The 23917-nt window shown below is 44.4% G+C and overlaps 1 protein-coding gene across 1 annotated transcript in view; it reads right to left on the bottom strand.

Moving 5' to 3' along the window:
- Positions 1-297: 297 nt before the first annotated feature.
- TMEM38B (transmembrane protein 38B) overlaps positions 298-23917 on the bottom strand; it is a 37936-nt gene continuing 14316 nt past the window's right edge. Inside the window, exons 3-6 of the mRNA XM_048504257.1 lie at positions 16239-16423; positions 13404-13491; positions 4236-4353; positions 298-2926 (exon numbers count right to left, since the gene is read on the bottom strand). Coding sequence (XP_048360214.1) covers positions 2714-2926; positions 4236-4353; positions 13404-13491; positions 16239-16423 — 604 coding nt within the window. The 3' untranslated portion in view covers positions 298-2713. The remainder of the gene's footprint in view (positions 2927-4235; positions 4354-13403; positions 13492-16238; positions 16424-23917) is intronic.

The raw sequence follows: 23917 nt of genomic DNA, 5'->3' as shown, positions 1-23917 counted from the left end.
AGAAACTATCACAAATCATGCCAATAAGAATAAATATTCACAGTGCAATCCTATGCAGATTTACTAGGTCTGAGGGTACTGAAATCAACAGACTCTGCATAGTATTGTACTGCCAGACATCCACCATGAATCTCAGTGCCCAAACTAGTAGGGTGGGGAGGAAATATACAAACAAAATGTATATTCAGAATATTTTTTCTGTAGTTTAGAAGATGTGCAGAAGGCCCTATGGAACTTGAAACATATTTGTATTGTTCATTAACTAGCTTTTTGTCACATTCATAATACTAACAGAACACAGTTTCAAGGTTTTTTTAATAGCAGGTTTGTAAATGCAGAGAGAATCAAAATACAAAGCAGACCATTTTCTGCCCAACTAAATGTCTTTTTTACAATAATTTAAAACACATTTTCACATCAATTTGTGCTAAAACAACAACAGTGCAAAAACCGTAGAAGTGCATGAGGACAGCACCAAACCCCGTACAAAAATCTAGTACCAAAAAGCATCAAGACAGTTGATAAGTGCAAAGACGTCACATGTTAGAAGTAGGTTTGCTGGTGTTTTGTTTTTCAGCTGCCTAGTAGTCAAAATTCAGCATAATACTAGATGGAAATTTCCGAGAACCCTCTTGGGGAATTCTAGTCACGTAGAACATTCCAGAACTGACCACCTAGATGGTAAACTGAGCTCCAAGAAGTTGTAAGGCAAAATGTGGACGCCTGGCATGAGGAATACTGCACACCTCCCGTTCACATCTTTTGCTGGTAAAAAGGGTTGCGTTTCGCAGGGAGCAAAACAAGACATGAGCCTAGGCCCAGTCTGCTCTCTGAACATTCATGGGCCTGCAGGCCCCATCTTGACAGCTGATGTGTCCGAAAATGTTGGCCATTTTGTTTTTAAATTGGACTCAGTTCTTCAGCCCAGTAACGTGGGAATCACCTATTCAATAAAAAAGAACTTCTTTCCACATACTGTATTTACAATTAGCGTTCCACACAAAGTGCCAATAAAAGTTTGATAAAAATACTTCTCCTCAATGCAGAAAAACGGTTAGCAGCCCTACATGATCTGTGACCCAAAAAACCAATAGCTGAGCAACGGCCATATGTTGTGGCTGGGTTTTTTTAATGGTCCTCCTTGTTTTTATAGTCCCATGCAGTTGGGGAAGAGGAAGAAACAGGTTAAGTCCCTAGGGACCTGATATACATGGCTAATGAGTTGCATTTGGCTTGGTGGGTCACAAACTGAGCAGGCCTAGCCTACCTCCAGCTAACATCAGAGAGTCATTGCTCCAGATGATTTGGAGAAAGCTCTCTGGAATGCATCTTCTAATTCATGAATGATTTGTGCTGCATTTGAAGAAAGGCCCACGTTCTTTCTATAAGAAGTCCCAGTTAGATTAAAAAGTGTGACTATTCATGCCTACGAACTTGCATCATTTGATATGATTATCATTCACATGAATTTTCACTGCAACTAGTTTAGCTGCCCCCTTAAAAGCCCTCTTCACGTTTACCATCGGCCTGGATCCAACAGAGCATTTCTACACATGGAAATTTCCGCCCACAGAGCTTGCCTCTCCAACCAATTCCCCTCCTGCTACAGCTCAAAATACCCCCAGAGATGTTGCTCTTGGGGGAGGGGGGGGACATCCAGGAACTGAATTTTGAAGAGTATTTTGGGCTGCAGGGGAGAGGTGAGAAAGTAATTCTCCACAAGTACCAGCAGTTCCACTCACAATAATGCTCCACTGGATCCAAGATAGCATCTGGTATCAAAGTGCTCTAAATGTGTAAATAGAGAAAAGTTTAAACAATTATGAAAAATCTGTAAAAAACAACAAGATTTCTTGTGACTCAAGCGTGGAAACTGACAAACTTGTGCATTCTGTGCCAGAACAACAATAAAATCAGAGGTTTCAGAGGAAGTGACTGCAGGCTAAGCTGGTGTCTAAAGTTCGACTGTACAAGTGAACGTTCACTCCTTTCAGTCACCGAATGTGTTACTTTTTCACAGAAACGCTTCACATTGTTCAGTTAGATTAAAACAATATTTTACATATTACATACTGAGAGGGAAAACCTCTGCCACTAAACCTCTAGGGTAGAATCCACTGTCCTGTCTTGCCTCACTTCAGCAAAAAGGTTCACCACAAATTTATCTCTCCTGTATTGGATCTGAAAATGCTTAACACAGGTTGGATAGTACCTAAAATAAGTTATAATCAACAACAAAAAAATAGGCAAGTCTTGCTGTTCACGGAAAAATATTTTACCACGTTTTTAAAAGCAGGGGGATCGGTTTTCTTAACTGGAAAATTTAATCACAAGAAAATTTTCTCATACAAGTAGATCAAATATAGTCTCTTATTTTATCATTTACATTAGGAAAAATAATCTAACATGATGTCTCGTATCCAACTCTATTTTACAAAAAAAAGAAGAAAATTTCAGAGGCACCTTGGAGCCATGTAGAAGTAGTAGATAGAAATCCACAAGAATTGTGGCCTGCGGGAAATCCCTCGAGAGGGGCCTATGTAGGAAACTTTACAACAGACTGAACTCGGAGAGTAATTGGAGCTAGTCTCTTGCTACATTTATTTCCTTATATACAATTGTCATTTCACATCATTGGGAAAAACGTTAAACTCATGTATGGCCATGTACAAAGTATTTTTGGCCACCTAAAAGCACTATTCTCAACATTTTTTTATTCGGTTTTCTTTGCATGCCTTTTCTTAACACCGTCCCCCATCTCGCCACCAGAAGTACATTCACTGTTTGAGGGGCCACCATTATGAGATATTTTGGCCTTGCCCTTTGCTTTCACGGAAGCTGGGTCAAAACCAAACAGGAAGGAGCCCACTGCGTTCTCAAACACGGCAAATGGAGAAGTCCTAAATTCTGTCAGCATCATGGCTACCTGCAAAAGGAAAAACACAAGAAGTAGACGTAGTCAGGACATTACTCTGCAACGAAAAGCAGAAACAATCTGGACAATACCGCAGGTAAAATCAGTTCTAGGTAAAACGGTAGGATGCTTCATATGATCAAACCCACACGTTTGGACTGCCGGTCCAACGGACCCCGTGCCCAATTACACAGTGTCGAAGTGGCCATGAGACACTGCAAGACAGTTTGCTTCTCACCACATGTAAGGCACCATGGCTTATTCCTTCCAAAGGCAGTCCCTTCACAAACCCTGTGAGTTAGTCAAGTGGGACACACGATATTTTAAAGAAATAAATGCTAATATACAACACACACAGCTTACAATCATAGAATCATACAAGAGGAAGAAGAAGAGAAGAGTTTCGATTTATACTCCACCTTTCTGTCCTGTAAGAAGACTCAAAGTGGGTTACAAGCTCCTTTCCCTTCCTCTCCCCACAACATTGTGAGGTAGGTGGGGCTGAGAGAATTCCAAAGAACTGTGACTGGGGTCAAGGTCACCCAGCAGGAATGTAGGAGTGCGGAAACACATCTGGTTCACCAGAGAAGCCTCTGCCATTCAGGTGGAGGAGCGAGAAGTCAAACCCGGTTCTCCAAATTAGAATCCACCTGCTCTTAACCACTACACCACGCTGGTACATCCCTAAATATGGTGAGACTATGCACATCTCCCACCAGTCTTGCCACGGCAAACCTAAATAGGCTAAAAATACTGTTGTATGGGCTCTGGTGATGTTATCAGTATGCAAATCACTGGGAAACTGCAATGGGAGGGGGAGTGAAGGAGGTTATTAATTTGTCAAGCCAGGTAGCCTCGAAAGAACTGACCCCAAATTAAGAACATTACTAATTTATGCAAGTCTTTCATCTGCATTCCTAAAGGGGTTCCTTCTGTCTCTTCCTGTAGCAGAAAGATGGCATAAAATAATAATCAATAATGCAAAAGTACCAACAGTCAGATTGACAAGTCATGTCAAAGTGATGTTTCAGCAGCCGCTTCTTCTGAGAATGCAAAGTTGATTCCAGATCAAAGCCACCTTATTCAGCCTTCTGTAGAGAAAGATGGCTGCCGAGCCACATGGACTTAATGTGATCTAAAAGCTACTGTAGATTTGGCAGATGAATGTGCATTTCAGAGAGAGAAAAAACGGTCAGCTGATAATATGATAGTAGCGTTTATTGTACGTGGTCAACAGCTGTTACAATCAGCCGCCAAAGTCAACGTTGCTTCTATATAAATGCCATGAATTATACCGCCAACAAGTGTGAAAAATCCTTACCTTTACAACCACTAAGAAGACAGTGTAGAACAACATGAGGTCATGAATTGCCACTGGAAGGTAATGAGTGGCCTGCATTGTGAAGAGTACTGCTCCCACCAAGCTCACTTTCACAGGGCTAAGAAAGAAAAAGACACAAAAACAAAAAGGTGAGACATACTGTTCTACACCACACATCCACAGTAATTAAACTCTGAACGGGGCTAATTATTTTGTTTTTAAAAAATCACCCTTCCACAAAGTGTGATCTAGGCTCACAAAGGCTACAAACTGTTGATCAGGCAGTTTCCTGATTACAGTAGGACAAAACCAACCAACTGCAGGGCTGTGAATAATGGGAATCATTGCGTTGTTTCTAGGGCTCCTGTAGCTCAGGTGTGTTACAGTATTGGGGGGGGGAGGGGGGGAGTACGCATTGATTTTTTTCCCTGCGATCCGTGAATGGTAGATTCTTGGTTACTCTGTACTTCCTTCAGTGTCCCAAAAGGTCATTGAAATTAAGGTTTGGTTCATACGCACAATGATTTCAACTTAACTGATTGATGAAATGACTGAATAGTTGAAGACACAATCCCTACCAAGAGAAGATGTCTCGTTTATCTTCTCCCCTGTTTTTCTGTTCATTAAGGTCATTATTGTCTACTCCAGGGGTCTGCAACCTGCTGCTTTCCATATGTTCATGGACTACAATTCCCATCAGCCAATTGGCCATGCTGGCAGGGGCTGATGGGATTTGTAGTCCATGAACATCTGGAGAGCCATAGGTTGCAGACCCCTGGTCTACTCTGACTGGTGGCAGAACATCCAGGGTCACAGGTGACGGGGCTTTCATATCACCTATTACTTGGTCCTTTTAATTAGAAATGCCAAGGATTGAATCTCTGGCCTTCTGCGTGCCAAACAAATGCTCTACCTCTGAGCCCCAGCTCCTTCTCTCTAACTTACAAGAGAAAGATGATCCTGGAAGCTAAGCAGAGTTAGCCCTGGTTTGTATATGGATAAGAAACTACCAAGGAAGTCCAGGTCACAACATAAGAGGCAGCCAATGGCAAACCAGCTCTCTTACTCTGAACACCCTCGAGGGTGTTACCATGTCAGCTGTGATGGCACTTGCCCAAATGAGTTGAAACCACAGCAATTCGGAATTCAATCCATATGGGGCAGAGAGAGAAAGAGAGAGAATGCGTTTCCACCGAGAAAGCTCAAGAGGCCGTCGTGGCTTGCCTCTTTAGCAGCGTGGAGGGTAACGCAGAAACATCAAAGGAAAAAATAAAATTATAAAAAGACTGTTGGTTCGGATTTCTGTCTAGATCCAATAACTAGGAATACTCTAGTGGTCACTTACTGTACCAATTTTAGGCCGGGCCAAAAGGAAAGCCTGATTTTCAAAATCCTTGGTTTTTGACCCAAAGCTCAAAGGTTTTTCTTCTCCGGATTCGCTTTCAACACCTTAATATTTCAGCAGTCTTATGCCTGATCGTATTATTCACAGATCTCACGTCTCTTTTATAATCCTACTCAATTCTTGGCTCATCAATATTTGCCACAAGGTGAGCTCTGCACAAAACATTCCTCCTTCCGCCATGGAGTTTTCAGCATTCCTCTTCGCACTTCATTTGCTGCCTTTTCCGACATTTAAAGTATTGTTTTTTCCCCTGCCGGCATATATTTTAGGGGGAGTGCAGTATCTGTGGCGCTTAAACAGGCGAAATTATTTCTTTTTTTTTCACCGCTGCTGAAGGATTTATGTCACGTTCCGGAAGGACAGCTCACACCTCAATAAACGGCTAGACGGGAGCCGTGGAGGCAGAGGGAAACAGAGAAATGTACAACAAAGCTCAGTTTTGGAAGCAGCCCGGCTTGCATTTCTGTGTTTCTCTCCTGTCACTCTTTATTACCTAGGACAGCAGCACAGAGGCAGGGAGCCTAAGTGCTTTTGTGCCCCTGCTGTTTTTATCACACTAGAAGTCACAACCTTGTTTTCGAAATAATCGCTTCCACCAAAAAAACCATCAGGAAGTCATGCGGTAAGGGCAAGGGGACTTAAAAAATGCCCGCCGCGAGCCCGCGTCTCCCTTTACAGAGCCAGTCTGCAGCCTGCCTGACTGCCTGCCAGTTTTCGCTTCTTAGTTCCTGCAGCAGAAGTTAAAATTGGGAGTGATTTAACATTCCCAATTTAGCTCCAGCAAGCTTGAGCAGAAAGCTGCAACTCGAGCGGCACTCCTTGTGTGCACTGAAGGCAACGGCTCTCTCGCGCTACGTACTAACGCAACTCAGTTCAGAGTCGTCCTTCGCATCCCAATTTTTTTAAAAAAAAATCCATGAACTTTTATTAGCAATTAATTTTAGTTACTGTTTGGAGATTGACATTTATTGGAAACTCACAGTGTCCATCACTATGACAGGCTGCGCATGGATGAGTGATACATGTAAGCAATGCAGCAGAAGCATACCACAAGGACTCTTGGGGAAACTCTGATCAGGGTAACGCAAAGCTATTCCAGATCAGAATAAGAGTGACAGCAGGTTTTGTTCCCATCTCAGTTGTGCCTCCCAAAGACACCACTCTGCTTTCCCTCCCAGGATTATCAGTCTTTATAAAGAGAAAGAGCGATCAGTTGCCCTTGAGAGCAGATTCAGATATAGGCCTGGACAAGTGGAGACCCTGTCTCCCACTATTTCAGAAGACCTCCTGGCCTGTATTCCAACTCACACTTCTTCCACAGATTGACTAACCCCAGGCTCTGCAACCTGCAGCTCTCCAGATGTTTATGGACTACAGTTCCCATCAGCCCCGGCCACCATGGCCAATGGGTGGCTGATGGGAATTGCAGTCCATGAACATCTGGAGAGCCGCAGGTTGCAGACCCCTGGACTAGCCAAAGGGGGGAGAGGCTCTTTGTGATCACATGTCACTTCTGTCACAAAACTAGAGGTGATATAATTGCACGGGGATGCTGCACTAGAGTTCACCCAAAACTCTTATGATTTAACCATAGAGTTTGGGGAAAAAAACCATAGAGTTTGCCCCAACATAATGATGTCTCTTCTGCTTTTGATGATGGCACGTGCTGGTGCAATGCCAAAGATCTTGCCCCCTACGTTAAATCTAAGGGGAGGTTATCTAGGCATCAGTCACGATGGCATGGTCCATGTTTCGTATGAAAAGGCACAACTAATACTAACCAGGGGAGAGAAGATCTTTTCACGACCATTGCAATCTGAGAATCAAACAACACTGTAAATCAGTGAACACCCCCTAAGCTGAAATCCGATCCATCAGGGGATTTATGCCTATGTCCAGAATAGACTGAGTACCTAATATCATCATCTCCATCTTTCAACCTTCTGGCATCATCCAGTCCACCACTCCTTCCTAGGCAAACCCTTCAGGGATCCCTCTGCTTCAAAGAGATTAAAGGATATCATGTCACTTGAAATCTAGACCACCTGCATTGGATCCTATGTATTTTGGGCAAAATCCACAATGAAGGAGAAGAGACTGGATTTATATTCTGCTTTTCTCAACCGTAAGGACTCTCAAAGCAGCTTACAAGCTCCTTCCCTCCTTCTCCCCACAGCAAGCACCTTGTGAGGTAGGTGGGGCTGAGAGAATTCAGCGTGGTGTAGTGGTTAAGAGTAGGTGGACTCTAATCTGGAGAACCGGGTTCGATTCTCCACTCCTCCACATGAGTGGCAGACTCTCGTCTGGGGAACCAGATTTGTTTCCCAACTCCTACCTTCCTGCAGGGTGACCCTGGGCTAGTCACAGTTCTCTTTGAACTCTCTCAGCTTCACCTACCTTACAAGGTGTCTGTTGTGGGGAGAGGAAGAGAAAAAAAATTGTTAGCCACATTGAATCTCCTTACAGGAGAGGAAGATGGGGTATAAATCCAAACTCTTCTTCTGAGAGAACTGTGACTAGCCCAAAGCCGCCCAGCAGGCTTCATGTGTAGGAGTGAGAAAACAACCCTGGCTCACCAGATTGGAATCTGCCACTCATGTGGAGGAGTGGGGAATCCAACCCGGTTCTCCTGACTGGAGTCCACTGCTCATAACCCTTCCCCTCCCTTTTTCACTTTGCCCAGCAGATTCTTTTTTTCGGTATATAGATTAAAATGTACAGGTCTATAAATTATGTATTTGGATCAAAATGTACATAGATATATTCTGACCCCAGTCTAGGATGTTGAGGAACGAAAATCCCTTTTGGTATAGGTCTGAATACGGCACACGTCAGGCTGATATGGATTCAGAACACATAAACTGTTTTATTTCCCTCTCACAGCGAAATGGTCACGTTTCAGTTTTAATCTTGGCAGGGGAAAAGGTAACAAGAATGAGGGAAACTTTAGATAACTACACACAATAGGTAGCTTGTGGCTAAAATTGTAGCTGTTTTGTTCTACCGGTAGGTGTTTGTAACTATTGAGAGAGATCACTTTGCTATCACTCCTTAGACAAACAGGCACAATCTTATTTGACAAAAATAAAAAAAAACCTGACTGCTAAAGTGTGTGGAGGCAGGAACCTACGCAAGAGTTACCCACTTTCCTAAGGAGCTATTTCCCACAAGAAAGGACTATCAGTTCCACTATTTGAGGGTCCTCTCCAATTCTTCACCTTCCTCTCTACTCCCCTGATCTTCCTTCCTATCCGACACTCAACTGAACTCCCTCAGGTGAACCACAGAATTTATTTTTGAACCTCCCCCAGTCAGTGTTTTCAGACAGGTATAATGCACCTGCAGTTAACTGTCGGTCACGACACCCTAAAGAACTTTTAGCTGTGTAATCCTGTGTAATCTTACTGCGTAATCCTACTAAATCTGCCCAAAGTATCTTAGTGGTGCCACTTATTGTATTGGTGGTGTTTCCGGGTTTAGCAGAAGGGCTGAAGTTATGATCCCGCACTTTTGGGGAGTTCAGCCCCTTTCAAGCAGGCTAACTCCTTGGTCTTTGAGCTGTTTCACTACTGAGCAACAATTCTCCAGTCTGGTTGGGACTTGGCTTTAGTTTGCTGGTCCTCATTCATCCATGAACATCTCCAGACACCTGTTAAGGAGATCCACAGACCCTCCTGAACTGGCTGTAAGGTAGAAATTGGGGGGGGGGGGTGTCACTGGCTTATTGGTGGTGCCTTACCCCAAACTGCCTGATGATCTCTCACAGCAGTTTCCTACAGATGTTAAAAAGCATGGGGGACAAGATGGAACCCTGAAGAACCCCACTGCATAAATGCCATGTGGTTGAGCAGCAGATTCCCAGCACCACCTTCAGGAACCAGCCTATTAAATAACAGTGGAAACAGAACACTTTCCCGCACTCCCAATCCAACCAGGCTCCTTAGAATGATGTCATAATGGTACCGAAGGCCTCAGAGAGGTCAAGGAGAGTCAATAGGTACACACTATCCTGCCACTTTCCCAACAAAGGTCATCTGTCAGGGTGACCAAGGCTATTTTCACCACTGAACCCAGACTGACACGTCTCTAGATCAGTGGTTCTCGACCTTCCAAATGCTGCAACTCTTTAATACAGTTCCTCATGTTGTGGTGACCCCCAACCCTAATATGTATCCATTTTACAGGTGGAGAACACTGATGCAGAGAGTCTTAAAATAGGCCATGGCAGAAAATTAGATTCTGACCCCCCCCAAAAGGTCCTACGACCCTACAGGTTGAGAACCACTGCTCTAGATAATCAATTTCTTCCAAAACTGCTTGGCTCAAGCCCCCAGCCCAAAAGTGGAATGTTGGGCACCAGGCAGTAGTACTTTAGGTCAGTGAGGTCCAGGACAACTTCTTGGGGAGGTGGGGGGGTGGTTTTACAACTCCCAATTTCAAGCCATTTGGAATCGTGCCCTCTTGCAGAGAGGCGTTCATTACTTCCTGGATCCACTTGCCCCAACCAGCCTAGCTTGATACCAACAGTCATAAAGGGCAAGGGCTGGATTTAGATGGGGTAGGCCCCAAACAACTTGTCTGTCTCATTAGGTCTCACCAGCTGAAAGCTGGCCGTGCTGGCAGGGGCCGATGGGAATTGTAGTCCATAACATCTGGAGTGCCAAAGGTTCGCCACCACTGTGCTAGTGTGCTCCGTGGAACTATACCAGCCTACTTCACAGGACTGCTTTCACCACCCCATCGTATCTTCACAAGCACTCCTTGGAGAAAGTATGGAACACAGATGAAAAACAAACATTCACCACACACTTACTGACTGGTTTCCCCACCCTGGGACATGGACAATATATACCCCACTAAACATTCCCTTCTCACTGGACACAGTGTGTGACAGACTTCTCTCTGGGATACACCTCTGAAGATGCCAGCTACAGATGCGGGCAAAACATTAGGAACAAGATCTATCAGACCACAGCCACACAGCATGGAAGACCCACAGTTGAATCCAGTTGTGAAAGCCTTCAACAATACAAAAATTCAAGAGTTTTCAGTAATCACATAAGGCAGCAGGGAAGTCTATGGAAGTCCCGAACAAGGTAAAGGGGTAGGTGGGGGCCAATGAAGTCCAAACAACACAAGACTGAAGTGCTACTGTTAGTCATAAAATTGCTCAAGGACTGAGGAGGTAGCTGCTAGCTCCTGGCCTACGACTGGCATTCAGGTCCCCTCTGCGGCACACAGTGCCTTTTTTCAGCTCCAGCTGGCTCACCAGTTACAGACATTACTCAAAAAACATGATATGGAGCTGACTTTGAAAGCTTTCCAGAAACCTCAGCTGGTCCAAAATGTGGCAGCCAGCCTACTGTCAGGGACCTGATCCGGGGATCCTATCATCCCTGTGATGAAAGACCTACCCTGGCTATTTCTGGGAAGGATTCCAAGTGCTGGTTCTTTCCCTTGCAGTCTTAAATGGTTTGGGGCCAGGGGACAATAAGGACTAACTTCCATTTTACTCTCCAGCCTACCAGCTGAGATCCTCCTCACAAGCACGGCTCTCTCCTGCTACGCACAAGAGACTGGTAGTGGCAAGAGACAGGCCTTTTCCAGTAGTGGAGCTTCATCTGTAAAATGCCCTCCCCCAAGAGGCTTCCCTGGAATCTACCGTATATACTCGAGTGTAAGTCGACCCAAATATAAGTCGAGGCACCTAATTTTACCACTTATGGGAAACTTATTGACTCAAGTATACGTCTAGGGTGGGAAATGAAGCAGCTACTGGTGAATTTCAAAAATAAAATAGATACCTAACACGGCATTCAGAGCCAATGGAGCAACTCTAATTGCAAAGAATGTGGCTTTATCAAAGCTGGAGGATTTACAAGCCTAGCTTTACATAAAAACACAAAAGGGAATGGTGAATTTAATACTCAAAGTTGGATGCAGGCAAAATGCTTCTGCCACAGCTGGTGTGATCTCCTTTCTCAGTGTGCCACAGCTCTGGCGGCCATCTTGCAATTACCATATATACTCGAGTATAAGCCAGGGGGGGGGGCTTTTTCAGCATTAAAAAATGTGCTGAAAACGTCAACTTATCCTCGGGTATATACAGTATTCTACTTGCCAGGCAAACAGCAGCAGCAGCAACATTTTACTAAGGGTCATTTAATACAATTTACTTATAGCCCAAAGGGTGTTATGAGGATCTTTAACATACATTCCAGGTTTTTAAAGACCTGATTTTATGATTTTATCTGATTATAGCTTGAGCAGATCTCTCCAGAGACACCATACAAATGTGTTACAGAAAAACTTCTCACATTCAGGACAAGAATGTTTGACAGGAGGTCAACAGACTGATGAACACATCGCTTGGCAAATCATTTCAGTGGTACAGAAGTTACAGCTACCTTCAACTATTCAAACGTGCAGACTTACCCAGCCTCTCCATTTGCTGATTATGTATCCTCATTGTGCCTATCAACAAACTATTCAACTTCTTAAAGACTGCAGAGACTACGTTTTACAGGAGAGAAAATTACTTTCTTTCCCATTTAAAGCATGGATTGCTTAGCAAAGCAAAAAAAGGGTGTGTGTGTTTTTTTAAAAAGCGACCAGCAATGTTTTTCCAAATCTGTTATAGGGACTCGTGGGGTTCCCTGAAAGTTTATTGCGGAATGAAAAAAACATCAGTAGAAACTTGTTTAGAAGACTGGACAGTTACCCTTAATGACACTACCCCTGAAATATGATAGCACAGAGGAGTGTTGTGTGTGTTGCAGGGACACATCATTGGTTGAGGCAGTCACAGCAGGGGTATTCCATATGGAGGCACAATGTGGTGCCCCTATTATGGAAGCAATAGTAAGTCAGACGGAGGTGGGTGTGCTTCCACACAGCCTCTTCCCTTCCACACCCACCCCATGTCTTTTGGTGGGATGAAAGCACCAAGGCAGTAACAACTACATCTCCCTGTCAGCCAAGCATTTCCTGCCCTCCACTCCATCTCAAAGATGAAAGGGGCCTCATAATTCGTGTGTTTGGAATGAGCAAAAGTCATGTGGTGACATCCCTCCAAAGGAGGCATACTGCTGTCCACAGGTGGCAAAATTCCCACGTGGAAATCATCAGCACAGTGCCGGGGCGGGGTGTGGTGGGGGGAGAGGAGGCAGTGTTTGACTATACACTAGTACAGTGGTGGCGAACCTATGGCACAGGTGCCAGAGGTAGCACTCAGAGTCCTCTTTAGGGGCATGCAAGCTGTCGCCCCAGTTTGGGCACTCGGCAGTGGCATAGCGCCAAGGGGGCAAGGGATGCGCGACGCACTGGGTGCGCGTCCCTGCAGGGGTATGGCGAGGATGTTCCGGGGCGGGGCAGGGCTGTTTTGGGACATTCCCGGGGCATTCCAGGGCAGGTTGGGGACGTGGCAGGGGCACAGGGTGCACACGTGACCCAGGTGCAATTTCCCCTCGCTCTGCCCCTGGCACTCAGTCTCGAAAAGATTCGCCATCACTGCACTAGAATGTAGTGCAGAATCCACTGTGGTACACAAGAGATCCAGAGTGGATGCTCAGAGAGTTCCCCAGCCGACAAGTCAGTGTGGAAACCATCCAGGAAACAAGTTGGACAGCTGCTGCTTTGTAGCATGCCTTTTAAAGAATCCTGAATCCGAAGAGTTACTCGTAGAGCTTTGAATGCACCGAGGGGTCGGAGGACGGGGGTATTCCCAGAACCGTGTTAGTCATCGCATGCTTTTCACCACTTACTAGGACATCTTCAGCAGTTCATTAGTCTCTGGCTTCCACACTCCTCTCACCAACTGTTCAAAGTTAGATATGAGGCCACTGCCGGCTCCTGGTAATTCAATGGAAAAAAATACATAACGTGTAAATTGGTCCAAAAAGGTCTTCCATAACTCAACTCTGCTTCCAGTTAGGCTAGCTGCAAAGTTGTCTCACTGCTTTCAGTGGGAACAGGAAATACTGCTCACGCTCTAGCCATGAACACAACCTGCTTTACAGCTGCTGAAACCCGAACTTCAGTTCGAAACTCCTTGGAAAGCATCCTATTATCAGAGGGCAAGCCCTAATATTTTATGAAAAAAAATAATTCTGCCAGAGAGTCATGTTCGCTTCTGTCAAAGCGGGAAAGAATAAAGGCAGAAAACATCCCTTGGCACCCGGAAGCTTAGAATTCATAACTGTCTCGTTTAGAAAGAAACCGGCAGGCTTCAAAAGAGTCACCCATGAATCTTCCCGGATTGAGAGGCTATCCAGAAGCTAAAAACACAAAATTGTCTTATTAGATATGCAGAGTCAGCAGAGTTCGAAGTTGCAGCAAACAGAGGTTGCCGGATCAAATCCAGCTCCAGCAGGGACCGTGCCTCCAACCTTTCATTTTTATTTATTTGATTGATTTCTAACCCGCCCTAGCCCAATGAGGCCAGGACCAAGGTGGCTTACACCATACAAGTAACCATCGAAACCATATTATAGGTATAGTCTCCTGGGCAAGCACCAGGTCACTGGGTGATGTCACGCCATGACATTTACTAGGCAGACTATGTTAGCAAGGTGGTTTGCCATTGCCTTCCCCAATCATCTACACCAGAGGTCTTCAAACTATGGCCTTCCAGATGTTCATGAACTACAATTCCCATCAGCCCCTACCAGCATGGCCAAGTGGTAGGGCTCATGGGAATTGTAGTCTATGAACGTCTGGAGGGCCATAGTTTGAGGACCCCTGATTTACACTTTACCTCCAGCAGGCTGGGTACTCATTTAACCAACTTCGGGAGGCTGGAAGACTGAGAATTTTCAGCCCTCCACCTGGACCCAATTTCCATCAGGATCGGACTCGGGTCATGACTGCAGTACAGCAGCTGACCTCTCTGCACTTCAGGGCCCCACAATAAAACCTTGGAGAACAACAATCAACCAGCACCGTAAACAAATATTAATAAGACGGGAATACTACATCTTCCATCAGGAAAAAGGAAAAAAATGCTTTCAAGGTAATTGAAAGTAAGGGAAAAGGGAAAAGGAAGGAAGGAAGGAGGCCAACTACACGACAACCGTCACTGTCCTCAACCATAGGCCTGGTGGAACATTTCAGTCTTACAGGCCCTGCAAAATTGCAACAAGTCCTGGACAGCCTGGGTCTCATTTGATAGGGAATTTTACCAGGCCGGGGGCAGAGCTGGTGGAAGAAAGCCAGATAGATTTTGGGCCAGGGACAATCCATAGGTCCGTGGTGGCAAACCTTTGGCACTCCAGATGTTATGGACTACAATTCCCATCAGCCCTTGCCAGAATGGCAAATTGGCCATGCTGGCAGGGGCTGATGGAATTGTAGTCCATAACATCTGGAGTGCCAGGTTCGCCACCAGTGCCATAGGTTATTCTCAGACTCTGGGGGGTGGGTGGGGGGGGGATGTTGAATCATGAGAGGCGGTCCCAAAGATACAAGGGCCCCAGATCATTAGTGGGGTTAAAGGTTAATACCAGAACCTTGAATCTGATTCAGTATTCCACCTGGAGGCAGGGTAGGTGTGGGAGCACTGGTTGAATATGTGCTCATGGGCCATAGCATTCTATACCAGCTGAAGTTTTTGGAGCAGTCTCAAGGGCAGCCCTGAGTTGACTGAGTTGCAGTAATCTAATCTGGAGGTAACTACTGTAGATTTTACAGCTGGTCAAGACGGAACTTGCAGAATCAATAAAAGTACTAAAAATGTTTTACGAGATAGGGAAGTTATTTTCATCAGTTATTAGCACATTTAATTCAAGTGAAGCATTAGCCATCGGGACAAACAGCTAAACCAGGACCCTTCCACCCAAAGCCACATCCAAGTGCCATGTGACTAAATATTCTATGCACACCTTGGAATAAACCCCAATGAACTGAGTGGGATATGCTTCCAAATAAATATGCCTTGTGCTGTAACCCTAAGCATGCTTACTTTCTTCGAAAATCAGTGGATTTACTTCTGAGTAAACATCGATATTAAGAGCCCCATGGAGCAAAGTGGAACGATGCACTATTGCAGTCAAGGCTCTGCTCTTACAGTGAGTTCAATCCCGATGCAAGTCAAGGTCAAGTAACCAGCTCAGCTTCCCATCCTTCTGAGGTTAGTAAAATCAGTACTCAGCTTGCTGGGAGTGAAGTATAGACTACTGGGAAAAGCAATGGCAAACCATCCTGTAAACATAGTCTACTTTAGGGGTGGCCAACCTGTGGTTGGGCTCCAGATGTTCATGGACCACAATTCCCATCAGCCCCTGCCAGCCTGACCAACTGGGAATTGTAGTCCATGAACATCTGGAACATCATAGGTTGGCCACCCCTGGTCTCCTTAGTAAATGCTATGATGTGACATTACCCCATGTGTCAGTAATGACCCAGTGCTTGCACCTTTACCTTTCAACACAGGTGTACCTCTTCATAGGTTGAAACAAGAACCAAGAGGGGGAAAAAACATGTTGTATTTAAGTTTGTCCATCCTCAAAAAGACCATAATCAAAAGGTTCACTATTTAAGCAGCATCTGAAGTGTTCAGAATATTCATTAATTTTTTTTTAAAGTAGGTTCTCAAACATTACCTCTGGCCCATCCGACAGCTATCATGACCATCCACCCGTTTTTGTAGTGGCTGTGTGCATGCATGACTCCACCCATTATTTTCCATGTTTTTGTCACTTCCTTCATCCCTGAAATCAACAGTCGAATAGGCAGGCATGACAAGTAGCGATAGAAAAGATCATGTGGACAATAAAATATTAGATACCTAAAAAGAAAAAAAATGAAAAACATTTTAATCTTAGGTATCGAAACACATTTGCAAGGGGGGAAAAGAGCTGACCGAGGGAAAACAAAGTAGGGCGCTCATTTGGATGATGTAGTTGAAGAGGCCCCTTCCACACATGGAGAATAATGCATGTTCAATCCATAAGAACATAAGAACAAGCCAGCTGGATCAGACCAGAGTCCATCTAGTCCAGCTCTCTGCTACTCGCAGTGGCCCACCAGGTGCCTTTGGGAGCTCACGTGCAGGAGGTGAAAGCAATGGCCTTCTGCGGCTGTTGCTCCCGAGCACCTGGACTGTTAAGGCATTTGCAATCTCAGATCAAAGAGGATCAAGATTGGTAGCCATAAATCGACTTCTCCTCCATAAATTTGTCCAAGCCCCTTTTAAAGTTATCCAGGTTAGTGGCCATCACCACCTCCTGTGGCAGCATATTCCAAACACCAATCACACGTTGCGTGAAGAAGTGTTTCCTTTTATTAGTCCTAATTCTCCCCCCCGCCCAGCATTTTCAATGTATGCCCCCTGATTCTAGTATTGTTAGAAAGAGAGAAAAATGTCTCTCTGTTAACATTTTCTACCCCATGCATAATTTTATAGACTTCAATCATATCCCCTCTCAGACGTCTCCTCTCCAAACTAAAGAGTACCAAACGCTGCAGCCTCTCCTCATAAGGAAGGCGCTCTAGTCCCTCCACAATTGTTTGCAAGTGGATTTTGCTATTCCGCACAGCTTCGAAATGCATTGAAAGTGCATTATTCTGCATGTGTAGAAGGGGCTGAAGTGAGTGTAGAATGATCAGGGGTTGTCGATCAGTTAAAGAAGCTGTCAATTAACTCTTCTGGCTTTTAAAGAAACAAATGTCAATAAATGTACTAGTGGATATACTGGAAAGCAACCCTACAAACCAAAAAAGGAACACTACCGCGAATGTAAAACAATTTCCCCAAAATAAAAAGGTCACACGTTAACAGTTCAATGTTATAGAAAAATTAAGATCTTTCTCCCAAGCCGTCCTTTATGCCCCTGCCTGCAGAGGTAAGGCAACCAGAGAGGTGTAGGGTTTTTCTCCTGAGTTAGGACCTCACCTCTGGAATTCCATTCCCCTTGAGGCTTACCTTGGACTGAGCAAACTTTGTCTGGGCACCAGACCAAACTTTTCATAGTTCCCAGGCTTTTAATCAAGGAGTTGATCTTTTAAAATCCCTTTTGCAGTCTGCTTATAGCCTGAGAAACTTAATATAGATCAAGGCAGAGGTACTTTGGGTTAACGGAAAGGCAGACCAAGGAGGTAGACCAACTTCCCTATCTTGGATGTGGTTATATTCTCTTGAAAAGGAAGGTTCCAGTTTGGGAGTGCTGCTCAACAAATCAGTAAACTTCTGGTAGCTGCTGTGTGGCGTTAAGTTCTTTGGCTCAGCTTTGGCAGGCGTACCAGCTGCATCCACTCCTGGTGCAGTCTGATCTAGTCACAGTGATCCGTGCCTTAATTACAACTACATCGGACTACTGCAATGTTCTCTACTTAGGGCTACCTTTGAAGAGCATTTGGAGACTACAGCTAAAGCAGAATGCTGTGGCTAGATGTCGACTAGAATGCTGTGGCTAGAGGTCAAAGCATGCTCACTTTCCACTTTGAGACAAGGTAAGATACTGCGATCAACATACAAAAACTATGCTTAGTTTGCCAAGGTTCCTTTGAAGAACTGAGCCCACTTACAACACACCACAGTGTCAGATAACAAAAGCAACATGTGGGAAGTGCAAAGCATTAGGGCCTCAGACTAATGACAAGGACAAACATTTCCATGACCTTCCAATATGTCTTCAATGTATTGTCAAAGGCTTTCATGGTCGGAATCACTGGGGTGCTGTGTGGTTTCCAGGCTGTATGGCTGTGTTCTAGCAGCATTCTCTCCTGACGTTTCACCTGCATCTGTGGCTGGCATCTTCAGAGGATCCTGCTACAGAGATGCCATGCAAACCACAGCCAATATGAAAGCAGAGAATGCTTCTGCACTGCCTTACAGCAAACTACTGACAGCACTTTAATATGTCTTCGATTCCAAGATGTGCACTGGCCAAACTGCATGCCCACAACACCTACCTTTGAGCCAATTCTTATCAAGTTTGATAATAGCTCATGAATCTGCCCTGTTTAAGTCACTAACCTCACCCTTGCGACTGGCATTATTGGGACGGAGATCGATAGATGAACATGCTGTCCCACATTTTGCAAACAAATTCCATACCCTCTTAAGGGTAGGTTACATCATGGGATACAAAAAAATAATAACCACCATCTGAGACTGGCTCCACGAACGTGATGCCAGCCAAGATGCTTCCCCTGGTTCAGCACTCGAAGTTCTCTCTATGATATTCTTCCTTTAAGAAAAATAAATTCACTTCACAGTACTCAGACAACCTCACTAGATTTCCATTAAGAAAGGCTTTTACCAGCTTTTGTTTCCAGACCATGTCTTCAGCATATCTTGAAGGCAGGGGTGTAGCTAGGGTAAATGGAGCCCGGGGCAAAATCTGAGTTTTGAGCCCCTTATGGGCGATCGTCCTCCCCCACCACGGCCAAACAACATTTTTTGCACCAGGTCATCTCAAAGTCACCATCGTGTTGTAGAATGTGCTTTAACACACAAATCTGAACTTACACCCAGGGCTCCCTGGTTTAAGCAACATTGAAAGTGATGCTATTTTTTTTTGAAGGCGGAAATCCACCTGGAAGCAGCATCGCACTTTTTAGTGTTATTTAAACTTCTGAAACAATTCACCTTACAAATCCACCTTAAGGATACTCATAGACCCCTAGTTTAAACAGCTTGTTAGAAAGTGATGCTTGTTTCCAGGGTAGATTCCCCATTCCCCAAACAGCATCATTTTCAATGTTGGTTTATTAATGTAGTTTTTCTGGGCTGGTGGCCGTGGTCTGGTATATCTTGTTCCCTAATGTTTCACCTGCATCTGTGGCTGGCAGGTATTTTCCAGGAGGTAACTATCACAGAGAGAAGTCTACTGCTATACATTGTAATCAGCCTTCTCTTGCCAACAGACTTCTCTCTGGGATACACCTCTCTGATGATGCCAACCACGAATCCCAAGCAAAGCGTTAGGAACAAGATCCTGAACCAGACCGTGCCATTGCGCAACCTGTAAAACTCCCCACAACCACCAGTTGAATCTAGTTTTCGAAGAAGCCTTCAACAATAGCACCATTTTTTTAATCCTAGGGAGCCCAGATTTAACCAGCACAAATCCCGCTCCAAAGGTTTGGGTTTTAAAGAAGAACCTAAGGAGAAAGAATTGAAGGTGCCACCATCAGGGAACCCAGTGTTTAAGCTAACGGTACCAAACTTTTAGGCTATCTTCAGGAGACTTCTCCTGATGAAACCACCCAGGTTTAGTGAAGTTTGGTTCAGGAAGCCCAAAGTTGCGGACCCTCAAAGGGTAGCCCACATCTACCATTAGCTCCCATTGGAAACAATGGGGTTAAGTCACCATTTTGGGGGTCCACATAACGTTGGACCCCAGAACCAACCTTCACCAAAACCTGAGTGGTATCTGCAGCAGAATATCCTTATATGATTACTACCTAGGTTTAGTGAACTTTGATTCAGAGGATCCCAAAGTTATGGACCCTCAAAATGGTAGCCTCGTACATTTTACTGGCTCCCATTGGAAACAATGGGGATGGGAGATCACCCATTTTGGGGGTGTAATAACGGACCCTAGAACAAACTTCCTGAAACCTGGCTGGTATCATCAAGGGAGTCTGACAATACCCTGAAAGGTTTGGTGCTGCCCCAGCTAAAACTACACCCCTGCAAGGGGCAATAATGGAAAAAACCAGAGAAAATGGGAAAAGCCATAAATGAACCTGCAATTTTTTAAAACACCACAAGGTGGCGCCGGGGCACCCTGTCCCGGATGTCCCCATGGTACTTCTTGAAGGCAGAGTGTAGCTAGGAGTAAATGGAGCCAGGGCAAAATCTGAGTTTTAGCCCCATATGGGCAGCGTCCTCCCCCACCACGGCCAAACAACATTTTTGCACCAGGTCATCTCAAAGTCACCATCGCATTATAGAATATGCCCCAACTTTTCGTCAGAATTACACCCAGGGCTCCTAGTTTAAACAACATTGAAAGTGATGCTATTTTTTTTTGAAGGCGGAAATCACCCTGGAAACAGCATCTTTTAATCTTGTTTAAACTACAGAGCCCAGATTCTCGCTTTTACAAATCCGCAGCAAGGGGATGCTCATGGGCTCCCTAGTTTAAACAACATTGAAAGTGATGCTTGTTTAGAGGAGTAGATTCCCCATTCCCCAAACAGCATCAAACTTCAATGTTGGTTTATTTGTGGGTTTTCTACCGGCTGGTAGTGGCAGTAGTCTGGTATATCTTGTTCCCTAATGTTTCACCTGCATCTGTGGCTGAGTATTTTCAGGAGGTGTATCACAGAGAGAAGTCCTACTATACATTATGTCAGCCTTCTCTTATAACAGACTTCTCTCTGGGATACACCTCTGATGATGCCAGCCACAGATGCAGAGAAAACGTTAGGAACAAGATCTACCAAACCGTGACATTCCGCAGCCTGTAACAAGCTCACAACCACCAGTTGAATCTAGTTTTCGAAGAAGCCTTCAACAATACTTTCATTTTTTTTTTTACTGCAATCTAGGGGGGCCCAGATTCTTCCTTTTAAAATCCCACTCCAAAGGAGGTGGATTTAAAGAAGAACCTGGGGAAAATTTAATGAGGTGTGCCTGTCAGGGGAGCAATGTTTAAGCTAACAGTACCTGCACCAAACTTTTAGGCTATCTTCAGGAGACTTCTCCTGATGATGAAACCACCAAGGTTTAGTGAAGTTTGGTTCAGGAAGCCCAAAGTTATGGACCCTCAAAGGGTAGCCCACATCTACCATTAGCTCCCATTGGAAACAATGGGGATAAAGTCACCATTTGGGGGTCCCATAACTTTGGACCCCTGAACCAGCTCTTCACCAAACCTGGGTGGTATCCTTTGTAGACTATCCTTATATGATACTACCTAGGTTTTAGTGAACTTTGATTCAGGGGATCCCAAAGTTATGGACCCTCAAAATGGTAGCCTCATTTACTCTATTAGCTCCCATTGGAAACAATGGGGATGGGAGGTCACCCATTTTGAGGTCATAACGGACCCTAGACCAAACTTCACCAAACAGCTGTTATCATCGGGAGGATCACCTGACCTGAAAGGTTTGGTGCTGTAACTACAACTGCACCCCTGCAAGGCGCAATTATGGAAAAAACCTGAGAAAAAAATAGGAAAAGCCATAAATGAACCTGCAATTTTTTAAGCCCACCACAAGGTGGCGCCAGACACCCTGTCCCGGATGTCCCTATGGTAGCTTCATGCTCTGCTTGAAGGCAGGTTTAACACAGTAAAGCAGCATCTCTACCCTTGCAGCCAGGTTCAAGTGGAGAACTTCAAACATTAAATGTTATCTTGCCCCTTCTCTGAAGGCATAACTGAAAGATGGCTGGGTCATATCATTAACTCTGGAGGCACAAACATGGACCTAATTGAGGGTTTGCTGGTGGATGCCTTTCAGAACGTCATTAGTCAATATTTTTGCCTTAACTTCTAAGACCAGAAAAAAAAAATTCTGCTCATTCATCTTGATAGACATTTGGTTAAACTGTAGTTCTAGGATTTGTCCTTAATGTAACCACGGTCGGCATTTTGTTTTCATAGCTGCACGGTTTATTTGTATTTTATGCCTGTTTTGCTGGTTTTGATGTCATGACCATGCAGTTGCAACAATAAACTTATCTACATTCTACCTAATCCTGGAAATTATTCTCATAGTACCGTGACAACATAAAGCAGAGAATTGTTTGTTTCTGCTTTCCTTGATTCTTCAATAAACCAGTCTCTCTAAGAATATCTTACTTCCCACACCCCTCCATTTATATATAAATACACAAATACATACACAAATACATACATTCAAGACTGAAATCTGGCACCTGACGTCTTTAACATGCTAAATGGTCTGCATACCCTTAAGAAATCATTTTGTAAATGGAAATGGGTGTTTTCTTTCCCAAGAAGGTTAATGGAACACGGAAAATGCTCTTATTTAGATAGTGATATCCTACTTTTCTCCCCAAGGGTGACACAATGGGGCATACAATATTGTTCCTCCCTCTCTTTGAAGAAGAAGAAGAGTTTGGATTTATATCCCCCCTTTCTCTCCTGCAGGAGACTCAAAGGGGCTGACAATCTCCTTGCCCTTTTCCCCTCACAACAAACACCCTGTGAGGTAGGTGGGGCTGAGAGAGCTCCGAGAAGCTGTGACTAGCCCAAGGTCACCCAGCTGGCGTGTGTGGGAGTGTACAGGCTAATCTGAATTCCCCAGATAAGCCTCCACAGCTCAGAAGGCGGCAGAGGCTGGGAATCCAAAACGGAGTTCCTCCAGATTAGATACGAGCTCTTAACCTTCCCTCACAGCCACTGCTGCTCTTTGACGGATTGGAGGATTGGAGGCTGGTACTTATGACAGGCCCAAGTTTTCATGGTATAACAGGGATTTGAAACTGTGTCTCCCAGATCCTAGTTTGACACTCTAACCACTACAGCTCACTGGCTCCATCCATGCTAAGTTCTAAAATAGAGACTCAGCAAATCAAATCCTAAGCAAAACCCAGGCCCTTGAAGAATAGCAGCTAGTTCAGCTGCCCACCCGGGGAGGCAAGACAGAATGAATAGTGAAGACCGTAGTAAGTGGCAATGTTTGGCTCTCTAAAATTAATTATTGGCCTAGCAACTATGGCCACCTGCTTAATGATTATCCAGTACACATTTTGAAATCCATCTCCTATTTGTTTCTGCTAGCCACAATATTTACAAAAGCTTAACACCTATTGACCTTAATGTATAGAAGACCAACAGATTGAGAATGATGAGCTGGCGTGATATAAAGTTAGATGCAATATGCCAACCTACAGCAGTAGAAGCAGCTATTACGAGGCTACCCCTATTCAGAATTTTTAATAAGATTTCCTATAGATACCAGTAGATGTCACTAGTGGATAACTATTTCGGAACCTTTAGTGGCTTTTGCTTATCCGATGAGTGGATGTTATCAAATCGTATAAAATTGGGGCAAAGGTTTAAATACAGAAGAAAGAAGCCAAGCTTTTTCAACTATGCTGCTATCTAATCTTATGCTGAGATTGCCCCTATGGAACAAAAATATTCCCACTATACATTTTTAATAAGCCACATAGCATTACTTTGAGGGGAGATTTTATATTGAAATGACCGGGGGGGCAGGGGAATTATCACAAACATTGCCTTTGCTTGTGCATTATTTTCTATGTAAGAAGAGTTAGCAGATGGACCCAGTCCTGATTACAACACGAACAGGGCTAATGAGATCTAAGCCCAGAAGAACTGTTCATAGGACTGTA

The sequence above is a fragment of the Sphaerodactylus townsendi genome, linkage group LG07 (genome assembly GCF_021028975.2).
Source record: "Sphaerodactylus townsendi isolate TG3544 linkage group LG07, MPM_Stown_v2.3, whole genome shotgun sequence".
Taxonomy (NCBI): domain Eukaryota; kingdom Metazoa; phylum Chordata; class Lepidosauria; order Squamata; family Sphaerodactylidae; genus Sphaerodactylus; species Sphaerodactylus townsendi.
Note: the sequence above shows the minus strand (reverse complement) of the source record. Positions and strands in the feature narration are given on the sequence as shown.